The 16,431-nt window shown below is 40.7% G+C and overlaps 1 protein-coding gene across 2 annotated transcripts in view; it reads left to right on the forward strand.

Moving 5' to 3' along the window:
- The window catches only part of SGCD (sarcoglycan delta), a 404,733-nt gene that overhangs the window by 374,599 nt on the left and 13,703 nt on the right, over nucleotides 1–16,431 (forward strand). For both annotated transcript variants that reach the window (XM_079968328.1, XM_079968327.1), the window contains one exon: nucleotides 16,132–16,255. In XM_079968328.1, coding sequence (XP_079824454.1) covers nucleotides 16,132–16,255 — 124 coding nt within the window. The remainder of the gene's footprint in view (nucleotides 1–16,131; nucleotides 16,256–16,431) is intronic.

Consider the following 16,431-nt stretch of genomic DNA (forward strand, 5'->3'; position numbering starts at 1 on the left):
ATGATTCAGTCACTGTATGAGCTGCTGAGAATCAGTTCTATTTTTTATTTACTGTATCTCACCTCACTGTGACCCTGTCCTGTAGGAGCTCTAATTACATCACTTCACCACCTAGTGAGACGTTATTGAATAGTTTACTCCATAATACCAAGATCTAGCTTTGCCTGGGAAAGGAGACAGAACTGGAGATAGCAATGGGTAAAAATAAACAGTGAACACCACACATTTAATAGTTTCTTATCTTGGCAAAGAATCCATTGGACCTAGCTAGTGAAGTGTATTATAATTTTAAAATCTTATTTTGCTTAAATGTGATTGCCTTGAAAATAGAACCAGGGCAATTGCTTTGCCAGGAAGTGCTTCTGTTTTATTAATCAGCTTGCAATATAAATAGATTTGTCGGGCATATAAACTCCTACATGCCACACATGTACCGCTCTATCTCCTTCTTGAATTAAAATAAAATGGTATGAAACCAGTGTAGGGCACACACAATATCTGATATGTTACATCTGACTCTGGAGTTGTCACTAAAACAGCCATGCTTTTTACCTAGGCAGACAGAAGGAAGAGACACAGCCAGAGGTGGCTGAGTAAACACAGCTTTACTGGAGTGGACAGTATCATTTAGGAAACGTAGCCCTAGGAAAAATAGGAAAAACATGGGCTTTCTGAGAAAATAAGTGAGTGGGAACTACTAGAAAAATATTTTTTAAAAGAGTAGAATAATGTTAAATGTACAAGCGGGGATAAATTTATGAACACAGGTCAAAAAGGGAAAAGGAGGGGGGATGTCAGTGATGTCAAGGAAAGATGGGGTGGGAAGTCTTACGATAGGAAATGACTAGAGATGTTTTATTGTTGTAACACAATTATTATAATAGATGTTGTAAGGTAAAGGTAAAAGGGGTTAAGTCCAGTCAAAGGTGATTATGGGATGCAGCGCTCATCTCGCTTTTAGGCCAAGGGTCATGTGGCCTGAATAACTAAACCACTTCTGGCACAATGGGACACTGTAACGAGTGCCAAAGCGCTCCAAAATGCTGTTTACCTTCCCACCACAGCGGTACCTATTTATCTACTTGTGCTGGTGTGCTTTTGAACTGCTAGGTTGGCACGTCCTAATAGATGATGTATTAGATGTTCAGAAGAGTTGATAAAGAAAACTAGAACAACACAGTAAGAAATGATTGTATGTAATGAAAAATGCAAAAAAACAAAACGAAAAGCACCATGGACTTTCTGGCAGTCAGTTTTAGGAAACATCTTTTTATAGAGAAAGAATTGGAAACAGTCTTCTTGCATACCCTGTATTGAAATTGTGCTGGATGGTATCCGACTATTTTCTCTCTGTAATGTAATCCTTGTATATCTGCTATTTTTAAAATCAAATCTGTTTCAATGGCCAGTAATGTGTAGCTGTATCACTTCATGAGCTGTTGTGCTGGACTTCAGGGATGCTGCAGAATAGTTGGATATCAGGCATATCATATCAACAAAGGTGGTCTGAATGTCTTATTTTTTGACTGAGCAGGTTTCTCACTCTTTGAAGTGCTCACTCTACTTCCACATTGCAATGGGATTCCTAGGCGTAAGCTAAAAGCTTCAAATCTACACGCACTGAGGAAGCTCTCTAATGAATTCAGCTTTTGAATAGACATTTAGGATTCCACTGAAAGTCTTTTCCAAAGCATCTGAAATTAGTGCCAGACCACTGAGACCCATTTGCAAAATGGAGAGTATGCCAGGGTCAACTAACAGATCTTTATTTATTCAAGACATTTCTAAGCTGTTTAATTATTCACATTTCTTAGCAGTGTACATAAAAACCATCTACAGAAAATGAGATAATAAAACAAATTACCAAAAAACCAAATACTACCTTAAAATGCCTGCTAGAACAAGAAAGTAGTTTTCATGCACCTGAAGTCCAGCCAGGAAGGTGCCTGTCTAATCTCAGTTGGAAGAGAGTTCTACAGACTTGGGCCCACTACATTGCCTCTTATACCAGGGGTAGCCAACAATTGTTGGGCTTTAATTCCCATAGTCCTTGTCTATTGGTCGTGCTGGCTAGGGTTGATAGAAGTTGGAGTTCAGCAACATCTGGCTACCTCTGTCTTACATTACAATCACTCTTTTTGCAATAGTGATATGTTGTTGGTATTCATCTGTCTCGAGAGACAATGGAGTGTGTGTCGAGGGGTGAATTCAAACTTTTATCTCCGGGCCGCATGAGTGGGCAGTGTGTATGTAGGTCCTAGGCTCCTCTTGACCTCACTGATGTGGTCCAGAGGAAAGCAGCTTGGCTGCAGGAGTTGCCGGAAGGAGGTTACAAGATGCCATCCAACCATCTTAAGAACTCCACTCCAGTTTTGTGTAGAGTTTACTGCTAAGCCTTTTCTTCTCCCGAAGATAGCCCACAAGGCAACAGAGGTTTGGGATCAGAGTTTTCCTTCTACATAGGGTATTTTCCCAGGCTGACGAGCCCCTTCATTATATCCACATACCAACAGTAGTAGTCAAGGAACAAGGCAAATGGTTCTTCCAGATTCTTTTTTTAAAAATCAACTGCCAACATATGTCACAGGTGATCTATTAATGTTGGACTTGTACTACTAGACCTGGTCAGTACTGAGCAAAGTCTTGGCAGTTGCTACGGAACTCTGTATGCCATCATTTATAGTTGGCCCACCAAATCATTAATAATACAGTCGGCCACCAAGTTTTCATTAGCCTGATAAACTTGGTGGATTTACAAAAAAAAAAATCAAATCAGAATTGTAGCCAATGCAAGCCCTACTCAGAGTAGACATTGAAGTTAATAGACATGACCATCCTAGGTTCATTAATTTTGTTCCTCTACTCTGAGTATAACTTAGTTGGATACTGTTGAAATTGCAGTGTCCCAAGCACAGCGGAATGATGAGGAGTACGTGCCACATACTCTATATTACTTTATTTACACTTCAAAGCTGGTAGATTACAGAAAAACATCTTGCCTCTGCCGGAGCAGAGAAAGCATCCTCTCTCCTCTAAAGCACGGAGAGAACTAACTCTGAGAACAGTGAAAAACAGGAAACCAGTGTACGTCACATCCAGTCTCCTTTCCCGTGAGAAACTCCAACAGCAATTGACTGTGGAATGTAAACACCTGTCTCGTGACAAGCACTTTCGCTGCACAGTGAAGAGAGCAGAAACCAACATCCTCCCCCTTTCTGTGAACATCACTGGGCAGCGTGTTCGTACAATATCAGTACAAACCCAACTTCTGCACATAGGTACAGTGTTGATCCCTTGATACAATCTTGGACAATACATCAGCAGGAATTTCATTACCTGGCATATAGGACACTGTTACGAGTCCCTTCTGAATACGTTCCCTAGCATGTTGCACCTTCAATTGCAAGTGCTTCGTGCTTTGCTTACAACCTTCAGAATTCAGCAAAGCCAAACATGCTTTGTTGTCCTGGTAATCCTTGATTGGACATTTGACAGGAATTTTCATGTCTTTGCATAATTGTAACAACCATTCACAATCTTTAAGTGAATAAGACAGTGCATTCAGTTCAGCTTCACAAGTACTTAAGCTAACTGTTGTTTGCTTCTTGCATGACCAATCAAATAGACCCTGATTGTACATGTAGCAAACTCCAGACGTACTTTTCCTGTCTGTAGTGTCACTTCCAAAACTTGCATCTGCAAATATCTCAAGACCACCAGACTTCTGATTGTTAAATCTCAGTCTGTAATGCATAGTGCCTTTCAAATAGCGCGCTATGCGTTTCAGAGCTTTCCAATCCTTAACAGTAGGATTGTTGACTTGTCTGCTTAGCAAATTACAGCTAACAGCAATGTCTGGTCTTGAACATCTGGCAATGAAGTTTAGCTTGCCTAGCACACTTCTGTACAGTGTAGTGTCAGAAAATGCTTCTTCAGTGTCATCTACCTGATAACCTGTTGTCATCGGTGTGTCTACAGGGTTAGCATCCATCAGGTTTAGTTTGCTTAACACATCAGCAATTTTCCGTGACTGGTGTACTAGAATGTTACCATCTTGATCTCTCTCTATTTCAAGAGATAGGTAGTTGTTTACCTCACCAAGATCTTTCATGTCAAAGTGTTCTTTCAGTTGAGCTAGGGCGTTATTGTACATTGTGACATTATCCCAAAAGAATAAAAGATCATCAACATAAAACAAGCAATACAATTTCTTTTGCCCCTCCTCTTTGATAAATACACATGGATCAGCTTTCCCTTGCTGAAAACCTAGAGAAAACAATACCTCAGTGAGTTTTGTGTGCCAACACCGTGCACTTTGTTTGAGACCATAAAGGGACTTTTTCAGAGCACAAACAAATCCGTTTTACCTGTACGCCATCAGGTGGAAGCATATAAAGAGATTCACCTAGAGATCCGTACAGAAAAGCTGTATTCACATCGTGGTGACTAATGTGTAGATTCTCCTCTGCAGCTAGCTTGAGCATAAGCCTAATGCTCTCATACCTCACTGTGGGTGAGTAGGTCTCGTGATAGTCTTCACCTGGTATCTGTGCAAAACCTCTGGCTACCAATCTGGCTTTGTGTCTAACTATCTTGCCATTTTGATCAGTCTTCGCTTTGAAGACCCATTTGCTTCCAAGCAGTTTCATTCCTGGAACTACTGGAACAAGTTCCCATGTTTTGTTCCTTTCTAAGGAATCAAGCTCAGCCTTCATGGCATTTAACCATGGCTCAGCTTCCTTTGAATCCAAATCCTGGATTTCTTGGAAACTTGAAGGTTCAAATACCTTCTTGGAGCTTTTAACAGCTGTTACTGCTATCTTAGCAAACTCATCAGCAAATCTCTTTGGAGGTCTGCCTTTCGTGGCTCTTTGTGACCTGCGAATTAGCCTTAGGTCTTCAACACTCTCCTCTTCCTTCTTAGGAGAAAAGTGACCTATTGTGAACAATGGTTCCTCCAATTCTTGATCAGAGCTTTCAGAGGGTCGCATAGAGGCTTTCGCACTCTTGAAATCCTCTGAATCACTCGATTCAGTTTCAGACTCAGAATCAGAATCAGAACCTTCATCAGTGGGTGTGGGTTGCTGTGGCTGCTTTTGACTATCCTCAGTCTCATCACTGTCATCAGGATAACATTGGAAAATTCCCACATTCTCCCCCCACTTGGCATTGTACTCAACACTTCTTGTGAGCTTAATTGTTTTAGAGTCAGTCATCATTATTCTGTAAGACCCTTTCTGATAACCTAGAAAGATACCATGCAAACCACGCTTGTCTAACTTGGAGTTTTGTGGTGTGTGAACCCACATGTCAGAACCAAAAATTTTCATGTGTTTGACGTATGGCTTCTTGCCAAACATCTTCTCATAGGGGGTACAACCAATCGCTGAAGATAACCTGCGATTATAACTGTAAGTAAAACACGAGAGAGCTTCGGCCCAATAACTCTCTGGAAGATTGGCATCATGCAGCAAGGTTTTTAAACCTTGAAGCAATGTTTGATTTGCCCTCTCGCAAAGTCCATTCTGCCATGGCGAGCGAGGACTAGACAAATCGTGTTGAATTCCTTTCTCAGACAGAAAAGCTTCAAACTGCTGAGAAGTGAATTCCCCCCCGCGATCAGTGAAAAGAATTTTTATCTTCTTACCATGCACATTTTCCAACCAAGCACAGAATTCCTTGAACCTTGGAAAAGCCTCTGATTTCTGCTTGAGATTGTACACATAAATATATCTGGAAAATGCATCAATGAGAACCATGAAGTACCTGTTTCCACCCAAAGAGGGCGCTAGTGGTCCAACCAAATCAGCATGAACAACCTGGTATGGTTCTGTAGCTTGCCTACTAGACACCTTACCTTTCGCAGCCATTTTCACCTTGTTTGCTGCGCATGCCTTGCACTTCATGTGGTACCTGCAGGGTTTAATAGTCATACCTTCAACCAAGGCAGGCATTTTAGATACTGCCTCAAAATTCAAATGACCAAATTTTCGATGAAAATCGTGAATACATTCTGCATGCAAACTTTTGTTAGAACCTGCAATGCAACAAGTGTCATCCTGCACAATATCATCATAATACAAAACATACAAACGATCAACATATTCAGCATGCAATACATAATCATTTTTCTTTGTGATGATGCACTTTTTGTTCTTAAAGGAAACGTCAATTTTCCGCTCATTCAGCTGTCCAACGCTGAGCAGATTATGTTTGGCATCTGGTACGTAAAGCACATCCTGTATCGATAAGTCCAAACTGTGAAGAACAACAGTTCCGTAGCCTTTACTGGGGATTGTGTGGTCATCCGCCTGGTGAATCGCACCTTCCTGCGGTGTAAAAGACACGAACAGTCGCTTATCGTTGCACATGTGGTGCGTTGCAGCCGAATCAACAACGAAGAAAGATCTAGACGTCTTCTGGACATCTGCAACCTCTGGAGTGAAACGTGAGACCATTGCCTTGTGCTGCGTTGTCCTGGACACCAGACCTTTGCCTTTGCTCTGGCCTCTTCCACGCGATGAGCTTCCGCTGCGCTGCTCTGTCTTGGCCCTGGAATATTTGCATTCCCTCTTCATATGGCCTAGACGTCCACACGAGTAGCATTTCACTGCCTTCAAAGCTTTGGCGCCATCTGGTGGTTCCACTGCACTCTGGGATGACGTCTGTGAAGAATCCCCCTTGCCCATGCAGCTAGCACCCCGGCGGTCTGCTTCATTCAGAATCACGGCAGTAACATAGTCCACTGTCAGTTGAGCAGTTGGCTGTACAGCAATCTGAGTGGCAACAGACTCCCAACCTGAACCCAAAGATTGTAGTATCATGAAGGAATACACAGCCTCTGGAAAGTTGAGTCCTCTCTGTTGCAGCTCATGTCTCAGATTCTGCATCTCCATCAGATGTGTACGCACATCTCCACCTTCAGCAAGAGCCATATTATGCAGCTTGGTAAAGTAAAACATAGTGGATCCAGCTTCTGTCCTCAAGTGAGCCTCTCTCAAAGCGTCCCAAATTTGTCTGGCTGAGGTCTTATCACGCAATAGACAGAGCTCTTCTGGGGATACTATCAATGTAAGAGTTCCCCTTGCTTTGGAATCTTTAGCTTCCCATGCATCTGTAACTGGAGCTGGGGGGGTGTCTGTAATTACTTCAAACAGACCCTCTTTCCGCAGAATAGCCTCTGCATAGAGAACCCAGTCCGCATAGTTTTTCTTATTGAGCTTAGGAATCCCACAAGCATCCTGAAGGGCCATCATGACTCTGGCATTAGCCTTCTGCGTCATCTCTGCTGCTTTAAATCATGCTGCGTCACTGCTGCAGCTGCTTTATTCCAAAAGCACTTTTAAAAGTTACTTTCGGTTTCCCCAGCATAGGAGCTTGTTCCTTTGAGCCTTTGCCTGTGCCCGGCAAAATGGCCATAAAAGTTCAGAGTCCAGCCATAAAGCCATTAATTAGAAGCTGGCAGGCTGCCTGGAGCATGAGCACATACCTCATCAATCATCTTTACGCGCAGAGCAGATACCGTCCGATCCGTCCCTCTGCATTCCGATCCTTTTGCCAGCATTCAGATGACTGCGTCTTTCTGGGCCCGATAACCAGGAATGATGAAATTGCAGTGTCCCAAGCACAGCGGAATGATGAGGAGTACGTGCCACATACTCTATATTACTTTATTTACACTTCAAAGCTGGTAGATTACAGAAAAACATCTTGCCTCTGCCGGAGCAGAGAAAGCATCCTCTCTCCTCTAAAGCACGGAGAGAACTAACTCTGAGAACAGTGAAAAACAGGAAACCAGTGTACGTCACATCCAGTCTCCTTTCCCGTGAGAAACTCCAACAGCAATTGACTGTGGAATGTAAACACCTGTCTCGTGACAAGCACTTTCGCTGCACAGTGAAGAGAGCAGAAACCAACCCTCTGTTGTAACGTTACTACTTTGTGGAATGTGAATAAATTCCTTCTCTCAGTAAAATTGAGCCCATCGTGCTGATAGCTTCCAAATCTCTGAGGTTTTGTCTTGTCACTCTTTCAGGAAGTATTATTTATTTCCTTACACAAAGTCTTAGCCCCTGTGCTTCCAGAATCCTTTTTTTTTTAATAAAAAAAAAACCTGACACAACACTCACTGCAAAGCAGCACACATGAATAGCAGCATCTTGTTCTTTATGTAATTCATCTGGTGATAATGGCACCTGTAATTATTTTTTGAGGGCTAACAATGGTCACAAATGGTGCTGGACTCATAATTGGGTCACACATTCTGAGCATCACCTGGGAACACTTGAAAAAATGGTTCTAAAGTAATTTGCATTTCTTTGTACATGAGCATTCTTGTGATTCCACTTCAGAATTTGTCTCTCAATGGATGCCAACAATATAAATATAAAAGATCTACGAAAAACATACAAATAATTACAAAAAAGAAGCATAGTCCCACAATCTAGCTGCAGCTTTCTGAGCCACTTGAAGTTTCTGAGCACTTTTCAAAGACAGCCCCATGTATGCTTAAGCAGAAATAAGTCACATTCCTTTCAGCCAGACCTATTTCATAGCAATTGTATTTTAAGATTGCAGCCTAAATGTCATGATAACCTTTGAGCTTGAGCAAGTGGAAACTGCATATACAAAATCCCCTGAATTCTTAGAAAATGTATCACTTGAAATGTATGTATTCTACATCTTGTCTGTTTTCTTTAACATATATTGTTAGTGTCATTTCCCCCATCTGAAAATGACAGGCAACTGAAAGTAGTATTCATTTCTGATCCAAAGAGCATCAATTTTACTCCTAAGGAGTTGTTGCTGTCAGCTACAGAAAAGGTTTAGTGAAGTGTGAAAACTGACATTGAGTAAATAAGCACTCATTTTCCTGGTGATGCTGTGGGCGGGGGGGGGGGGGGGAGGAATCCATGAGGGCTCAAACAAAATGTTTGGGCAGTTGAAATATTGAATGTTTCTTGTTAATTAAAACAGGAGCAACATGCCAAAGTAAATAAATTAAGTCTTCATTAACCATCTTAATTGAATCATTACCAATTGACTCTGCACAAATGAATAAGCCACAGGTGTAGTACCATGTCAGGAGGTCTGCAAACTATTCTTCAAAAATTGCCATCAGGTTATAGAAGCTTTATTATGCTAAGAAGGTTTTTCAAACTGAGCTAGTGTGATCTGAGTTCAAATGTTTAATAGGATGTCACACAGGGACATACAGATAGATCTGTATTATAGTACATGTGTGGTTCCACATTTAAATGCACTGTAAAGTTCACTGGGTGACCTTGGACAGTCACTGCCTCTCAGTCTAACCTACTTCACAGGTTTATTGTGGGTATTGAATGAGGAGCAGGAAAACCATGTATAACACCTTGAGCCCCTTGGAGAAAAAGGTAGGATATAAATGCAATAAATAAATATGGGTCAGTATAGTAGCCAGAAAGCTTGGTGAGAAACCCATATTCAAACATTTAGTTGCAGAATAACACTGGACAAGTCACACGTTCCTATTATCAATTTCATAATTGATAAAAAATTATGAACAGGGAAAAATGAAGATTGCAAAACACTGCATTCATTTGAATTGGTAGTGCAATATAAATGTAAAGGTAAACGGACCCCAGATCATTAGGTCCAGTCGCGGATGACTCTGGGGTTGAGGCACTCATCTCGCTTTATTGGCCGAGGGAGCCGGCGTATAGCTTCTGGGTCATGTGTCCAGCATGACTAAGCTGCTTCTGGCGAACCAGAGCAACACACGGAAACCCCATTTACCTTCCCACCTATTTATCTACTTGCACTTTGACATGCTTTCGAACTGCTAGGTGGGCAGGAGCAGGGACCAAGCAACAGGAGCTCACCCCATCGCAGGGATTCGAACCGCCAATCTTCTGAACGGCAAGCTCTAGGCTCTGTGGTTTAACCCACAGCACCACCTGTATTTGACTAGGCATTTACTGTGCACATCCCTAAAGCAGCAGTGTTGGTTTGCACGGTGGCATTTTGCCTATCCCGGCCTCACTGCCATATTCTCACTGGTAAAAGACAGGATTGCAGAACTGGCATAGTATCTTGCTCATCTTTAGATCCCTTTAGCTTTCATCCTATATGTGTGTATTCAGGCCTAAGCAACTACCCAGAAGCTTCTTTTTGGTAATTACTGTCTTTTGTATTCATTTTCACTGTACTCTTAAGTATCATCATCCTATTATGTGTTATGCAGGAATTGGATAGAGGAATCAGTACAGAGCACTGTGTCTTTCATTTTATTTTCCTATCTTAGCATACTAAAAAATCGATCTCTGGAAACTTTCTTGCAGTGAGCTGACATAATGTTGTTGTTGTTAATGATTTAATTTATTACATGGCCTTCACTAGTAAGGATATTCTAGCCTTCTCCAACCTGATGCCCTCCAGATTTTTGGATGACGTACTGTAATCCCACTGGCCATACTGGATGGGCTGTTGGGAGTTCCAAACACCTGGAAGGCACCAGATTCAACCTGCTCAGATCTTGGCTTGTTGGCAAGGAAGACACCCCTGCCTCAGGATCCTGCCCTTCCCTAGAACTTTATAATGGTCTGCTTCTGCTCAGTGTCCATATGTGGCACTTTCTATTGTTCCAGAGGGAAAGGCCCGTTTCCTTTGTCCTCTCTCACTATCCCTAGATTAGCAAAACAGCCACTATTTGAATATCTTCAAACATGCATGTGATTTTTCATTTGTTATTATCTCTTTTCTGGGCTCCAGCAACATAAGGAAAGTTTTGAAATGCAGACTAGGAAATGCCTTCTTGCTCAAAATCATTCACAGCCAGTTGGGAGTTGTACTGGTCTCCTTCTGTTGTACTGATGAGGAGTTTAACCAACCACTGATGCTATTTTTGCAAGCCAGCCCCCTCTCTTGTACTTCAAGAGAGTTGTACAGTACATAGTTTCAGACCCTGGATCACAATAACTTGGTTTAGAATTCAGCTGCACCTGAGCTGAGTTAGCAGCGTCATTGTTGGAAACTGCCTAGTGATTAAGACTGTCAAACAGAAGAACATGTCAAACTAAAACACAGGCTAATACCAAGATAATAATGCATCTTTGTTTATATCCGTAATTAATGCTGTTGAAGAAAGTATGCCGAAAAGCTTGTGTAAGCAAGGTTTATCTCTGTTGAATGAGATTAGCATTGTATGTCACTGTTTAAACAGTAATTGGTGCATTTCATTAGAACATAATTGAAAATGAGATTGATGCTTGTGCCATGCAATAAATAATCATGATAAATATTTTATTGTGAGCCATGATATTCAAGGTATGTTTACAAAGCACTTGGTTGTGTTTGTATTTTTATAGAATTCCATATGTATTATGAGCCGCAGTGATTAAGAAAGACTCTCCTGAATGACTAATTTCTTTCTTTTTACATACTTGGCTCTTAGACAAGCTCACTCTGCTTTAAGTATGCCTGAGGTCAGGCTAGATATCCACCTCCTCCCTAACACTTTTGCAGAATAATTTGTCCCCCACGAAGATGGCAAGGAGGGTTTTTGTTGACCTTCAGGGCAAAGGCAAATTCTAAGAACTCCGGGATAAGGATGCGCTTATCATTCATGATAAGATAACTGAAGATTTCTTTCAGCGTGGTGTAGTGGTTAAGAGCAGTAGTCTCGTAAACTGGTGAACCTGGTTCGCTTCCCCGCTCCTCCACATACAGCTACTGGGTGACCTTGGGCCAGTCACACTTCTCTGAAGTCTCTCAGCCTCACTCACCTCACAGAGTGTTTGTTGTGGGGGAGGAAGCAAAAGGAGATTGTTAGCCGCTTTGAGACTCCTCAGGGGGAATGAAAGTTGGGATATCAAGTCCAAAAAACCAACAACTTTTAAACTGCTTCAGGTAGTAGGAAGCTGACCTCAGTACCCAGTGACATTCCCTTCCAATGTGAGACTGAATGTCCCTATGGAAGTACTGTAGAATGGCATGGCATCATCTCAGGGACATTCAGGGGGAAAGAGTGAATATGGCTCCTTTCCTTCCCTCCCCCCCCCCCAAACACCAAGAAAGTTTGTGGGAACAATGTTTCATCCTTATGTGTGTTTAGCACTGTTAAGGTATGTCGCATTGTTGGTTCTTCCTCTTGGGTGTAGGAGATTGATCCTTCCATTTCTGTGACTTTTTAAAGCATATGATGTGTGTGATGTATGAATGCATACAACACTGAAGATGCAAAGCAAACTAGAGTTGCTGCTTAAAAACAGGCATGATGGGCAATTAATTCCTAACCTTTTGTTCTACAGTTCCTAAGACCACTCCACTTCTGGATTTTGTTTTTGTAGCCTTTGAAAGGATGCAGTGGAGCTGAACATCACTGGACTATTTCAGAATCAGAGATGGCTTTTGGCAGTTCTCACCATGAGACCTTGGATTGATGATTGTTTATCATATTTGCTAGTTGCTTTTCTTACAAGACAACTCAAAATGACTTTCATTAAAACCAATTAAAAACAACAATAAAAAACCAAAAGACTAAAAATTGTGATCCCACAGTTCTATCTGCCATCATGGCTCAGGGGTGGTTGAGCCAACAGACCCACCCCTGGATGCAAGAATTGACTGAAGCATCAACTATGCAGTATCTCTGCATCTCAAACCAAAAACCTTTCCAGTCAGAATATGTATTTCCGATTACAGACATGTTATCTCACTCCATGGTAATCAAACAGTGAGGTCCAAATATCAGAATGAAAATGTATTTATGACTATAACATCTTCAAGCCAAAGGCATGTTGGTTAATTAACTTTTGATCAATAGGCAAAATTGTTGCATCTTCCTTTGAATGGGACTGGAGGAGATAATTGGTTCTTTGGAAGATGACACATAAATATCAGAATCACATAGGCATGTCAGTCTGGATAGGAAGCCCATTGATTTTAACAAAACAAAAATCACATTCCCAGCCTAAGATAGTAGTTAGTAGTCTGCAAATTGATTTGGCTGTAGGACTGTTTGACGTAGTTATTTACTAATTAAGGTGCGAGATAGTTGATGATGTGGCTAATTTTCTGCCCAACGTAAAATATTATAGTGCCATTAGAAATAATTAAACAGAGAAGAAATAATAACCCAGAGTTGCTGCAATGCATAGTTCAAGTTCAGTGCAGTCTGCGTGGATTTATAGATAGATGGATGATAGATAGATAGATAGATAGATAGATAGATAGATAGACAGACAATAATATTCCTATAGGCATAAGCTGATGAGCAGTTTAGATTAAAGAATGCTCTTTATGGAATAAAGAAGGAGATTTGAAATAGAAAGTTCCATGAAGAGCAATACATATGGTCATATCCAGTGTTCGTATCAAAGTGGAATTAATAGACATGAATAACTTGTCAATTAATTCCAATAGGTCTACTCTAACTTATTCAGGTACAGCCCATCATCTACTATAGTTCATTAAGAACATTAGACATTTGAGAAGTTAATGGTCTCTCTTTCAAAGTATACTCCAATATTTAATTTTTAAAATGCTATCTCACTTTTAAATATGAATTTCCAAAAAAATGTTGAAACAGTAAACAAAAACAGAACCCTTTAAAAATAGCATAGAACAGCAACTCTAAAACTGGTTGAAGGCCTGGCTAAATAAAAAATAAGTCTTAGTCTGGCATCTAAAACCTATGAAGCTAAATGCCCCCATGAGTATCCCAGGAAAGAGAATTAAACAGTTAGGGTACCATCGCTGAAAAGTTCCTTTCACCAATTGCCACCAGTTTGGTTTTATATGGTGATGGGGCCCAAGAGAAGGGCCTTTGAAGCAGATCTTAACACATAGCATAGCATAGCATATAGAAGGCGGCAGCCCTGAATCTCAGACTGCATAGGAGTGAATACAGCACTCTGAATTCTACTCATAAGCAAATGGAAAGCCAGTGAAGCAGAGCTGTTTTAAAACTGGGAAAAGGCATTGCCATTCCTTTCCTGTTACCAAGTCTCTTCACCTCACTGTGTAAAATAGATTCTTGCCAGCAACAAGTTGTCTGGATATGCCTAGTTTGATAGGAGCCTGCCTGCCTTTTATCTGATATACTGATATCTGGTCCATCTAGTTCTGTACTTACCTGCACTGACTGGCATTGGTCCATCTGGGATTTTAGACAGGAGTCTTTCCTGCAGTATATTGAGGTACCACGACTTCAAGTAGGGACTTTCTGCAGGCAGATCATTTGCTCTGTCAGTGGATTACAGCCATTCCTCAGTGCAGCTTGCCTTGCTAATGCCACCCTGCCATGGAATCAATAAGTGCTTATGAGTGCTTATGTCTGCAGGGTTGGGCCTCACCATTGTCCATAGTGAACTGAGACTCACCTGAACACACCCGGTATTCCTCTATGTTTGCAAATTGCAAAAGAAGATCAGCAGAAGTAGGGAGCTAGTCACTCATCAAGGAACCCCTGGTAAAGTTTTCAAATAACCCATGATTCCCCCCCCCCAAAAAAAGGAAAATGATAATAATACTGGACAATATTTGATGGTTGTTGTGCAATAGTATTTGATAGCTGACATATAATAACATTTTATAAGATTTGTTAGATCACATGCAGTGGGAATTACTAGTATTTAAGAGTCAGCAGGTTATAAGATTTCATATTAGAAGCCCATTTTAAAAAGAAAAAAAGAAAAATCAAGATATATCAGAATGCCTAACATAGTTGAACTTTCAGCTAAGAATTAATTTCACATTGAAAATGAGAGTTCAATTTTGCTTCAAAATCTGTCCTTAAATTGAAAAATGGGAAAAATTTAAAAGTTTGGGATGTGTTGAATATTTGAAAATATTTATTTCCTATCTACTTAGGAAAGCAAAGGAAGCACCATAGTCTGTGCTGCTGGAGGCAGATGTAATGCAGAAAATATGATCTTTGCTGTCCTCGTTTTGGAATGATTAATGAGGTTGTGTATGATGCAGGAAATGAAAACTAGAAATCTGGATAAGTAATGACTGCTCCAACAGAATGAATTCCTCTGAAACTACAGAACATACTGATATGCTGACCTCCAATAAATTACACTGCAAGTTTTCAAACAAGCTAGGAAAAATAAAGTTTTGCTTTTTTGTTGATGACTACTTCTGCAGAGCTTCAGTGATAATCTGAAGGCACTTCCTAAGGAGGTACATGGTTGCCACTGGCTGTTTTGATTTAAGACTGCAATGTCCTAAACATGAATTTTAAAGATTCTGGGAAGTTAAGCAGAACTTTTTGCACTGCTGTTAAGACTAGTCATGAAACAGTAAGACAGGCAGATAAACAATGAATGTGCTTTGATATTTGTTTGGTGGATCAGGATCCACAGTTGGGTTGTACACCAACCCAATTTAGATCACCCAGTAGCATCACTGCAATTTTCCCTTTCATTTTTTTTAAGAAAAGGAAAAAGAGAGGAGAAGAAAGGCGTAGAGGTTAAGAGAGTAGGGGAAAGAAAGTGATGAATTATAAAAAAAATGCAGTATATATATGCAGTATAAAGGACGGAGGTTAGAGCTAAAAAGGGGGGGGGGTTCTAGTCTGAAACTGCTGCTCTAGTCTGGGTTTGTTGTTTGCTGCTTGTTTTTCTATTTGCATTTTGGTTAAAAGATAAAATGCTAGGTATAATAAAAAAGGAGAATTTCCTGGATGCCAAGATCTAGTTTGGGGCAAGAACTCTTTGGTGCAAGAACTCCAGCAGAGATTTAAAATCACAAAATATGCAGCAAAGTAAAGTGTGGAAATATAAACTGTTAGACCTTTAAAATACCCCCTTCTAAACTGATGCAAACTGGTGTTCAGAATGCCACATGCCTTCTTAAGGAACAGTAACATGAATGAAATGTACTGTAATCTGATACAAACCTAACACTAGATCATGTTAATGGGACAGACGTGCACTCTATAAAGATAGAACTTAGTCACAGATTCGTTGTTAGAGAGGTGTGAGATGCAACAACATCAAAATGTGGTTTAGTGGGCATGCTCTTTTGCATCTTAGCATCGGGTCGTAATGGAGCCTATTAAATTCAAGGAATACATATAGTTCTCTATTACAAACAAGTTTCCAGGAGAAATAAAGGAAGTAATATGAACCCTTCTTGATGTTTCAGACTTGAGTCACCAACACGCTTTCTGGTGATGGAGGCTCCCAAGGGAGTTGAAATCAATGCAGAAGCTGGCAACTTGGAAGCTACATGTAGGACAGAGCTCAAGCTGGAATCCAAAGATGGAGAGGTAGGTAGAACGCTAAGTAAATCTCCAAGTGAATAATCTGGACCTTCCATGAGAGCCTTTTATTTTTAATTACTGTTGTACAGTGTGCAGTATCTTCAGGCAGTTTGTAGGTTTAAAAAATGGGATGACGGTGTTCACTTAAGCAATTCTATTTAGCACTGCAGCTAAAAAGAAGT

The sequence above is a fragment of the Podarcis cretensis genome (genome assembly GCF_951804945.1).
Source record: "Podarcis cretensis genome assembly, chromosome: 2".
Lineage (NCBI taxonomy): Eukaryota > Metazoa > Chordata > Lepidosauria > Squamata > Lacertidae > Podarcis > Podarcis cretensis.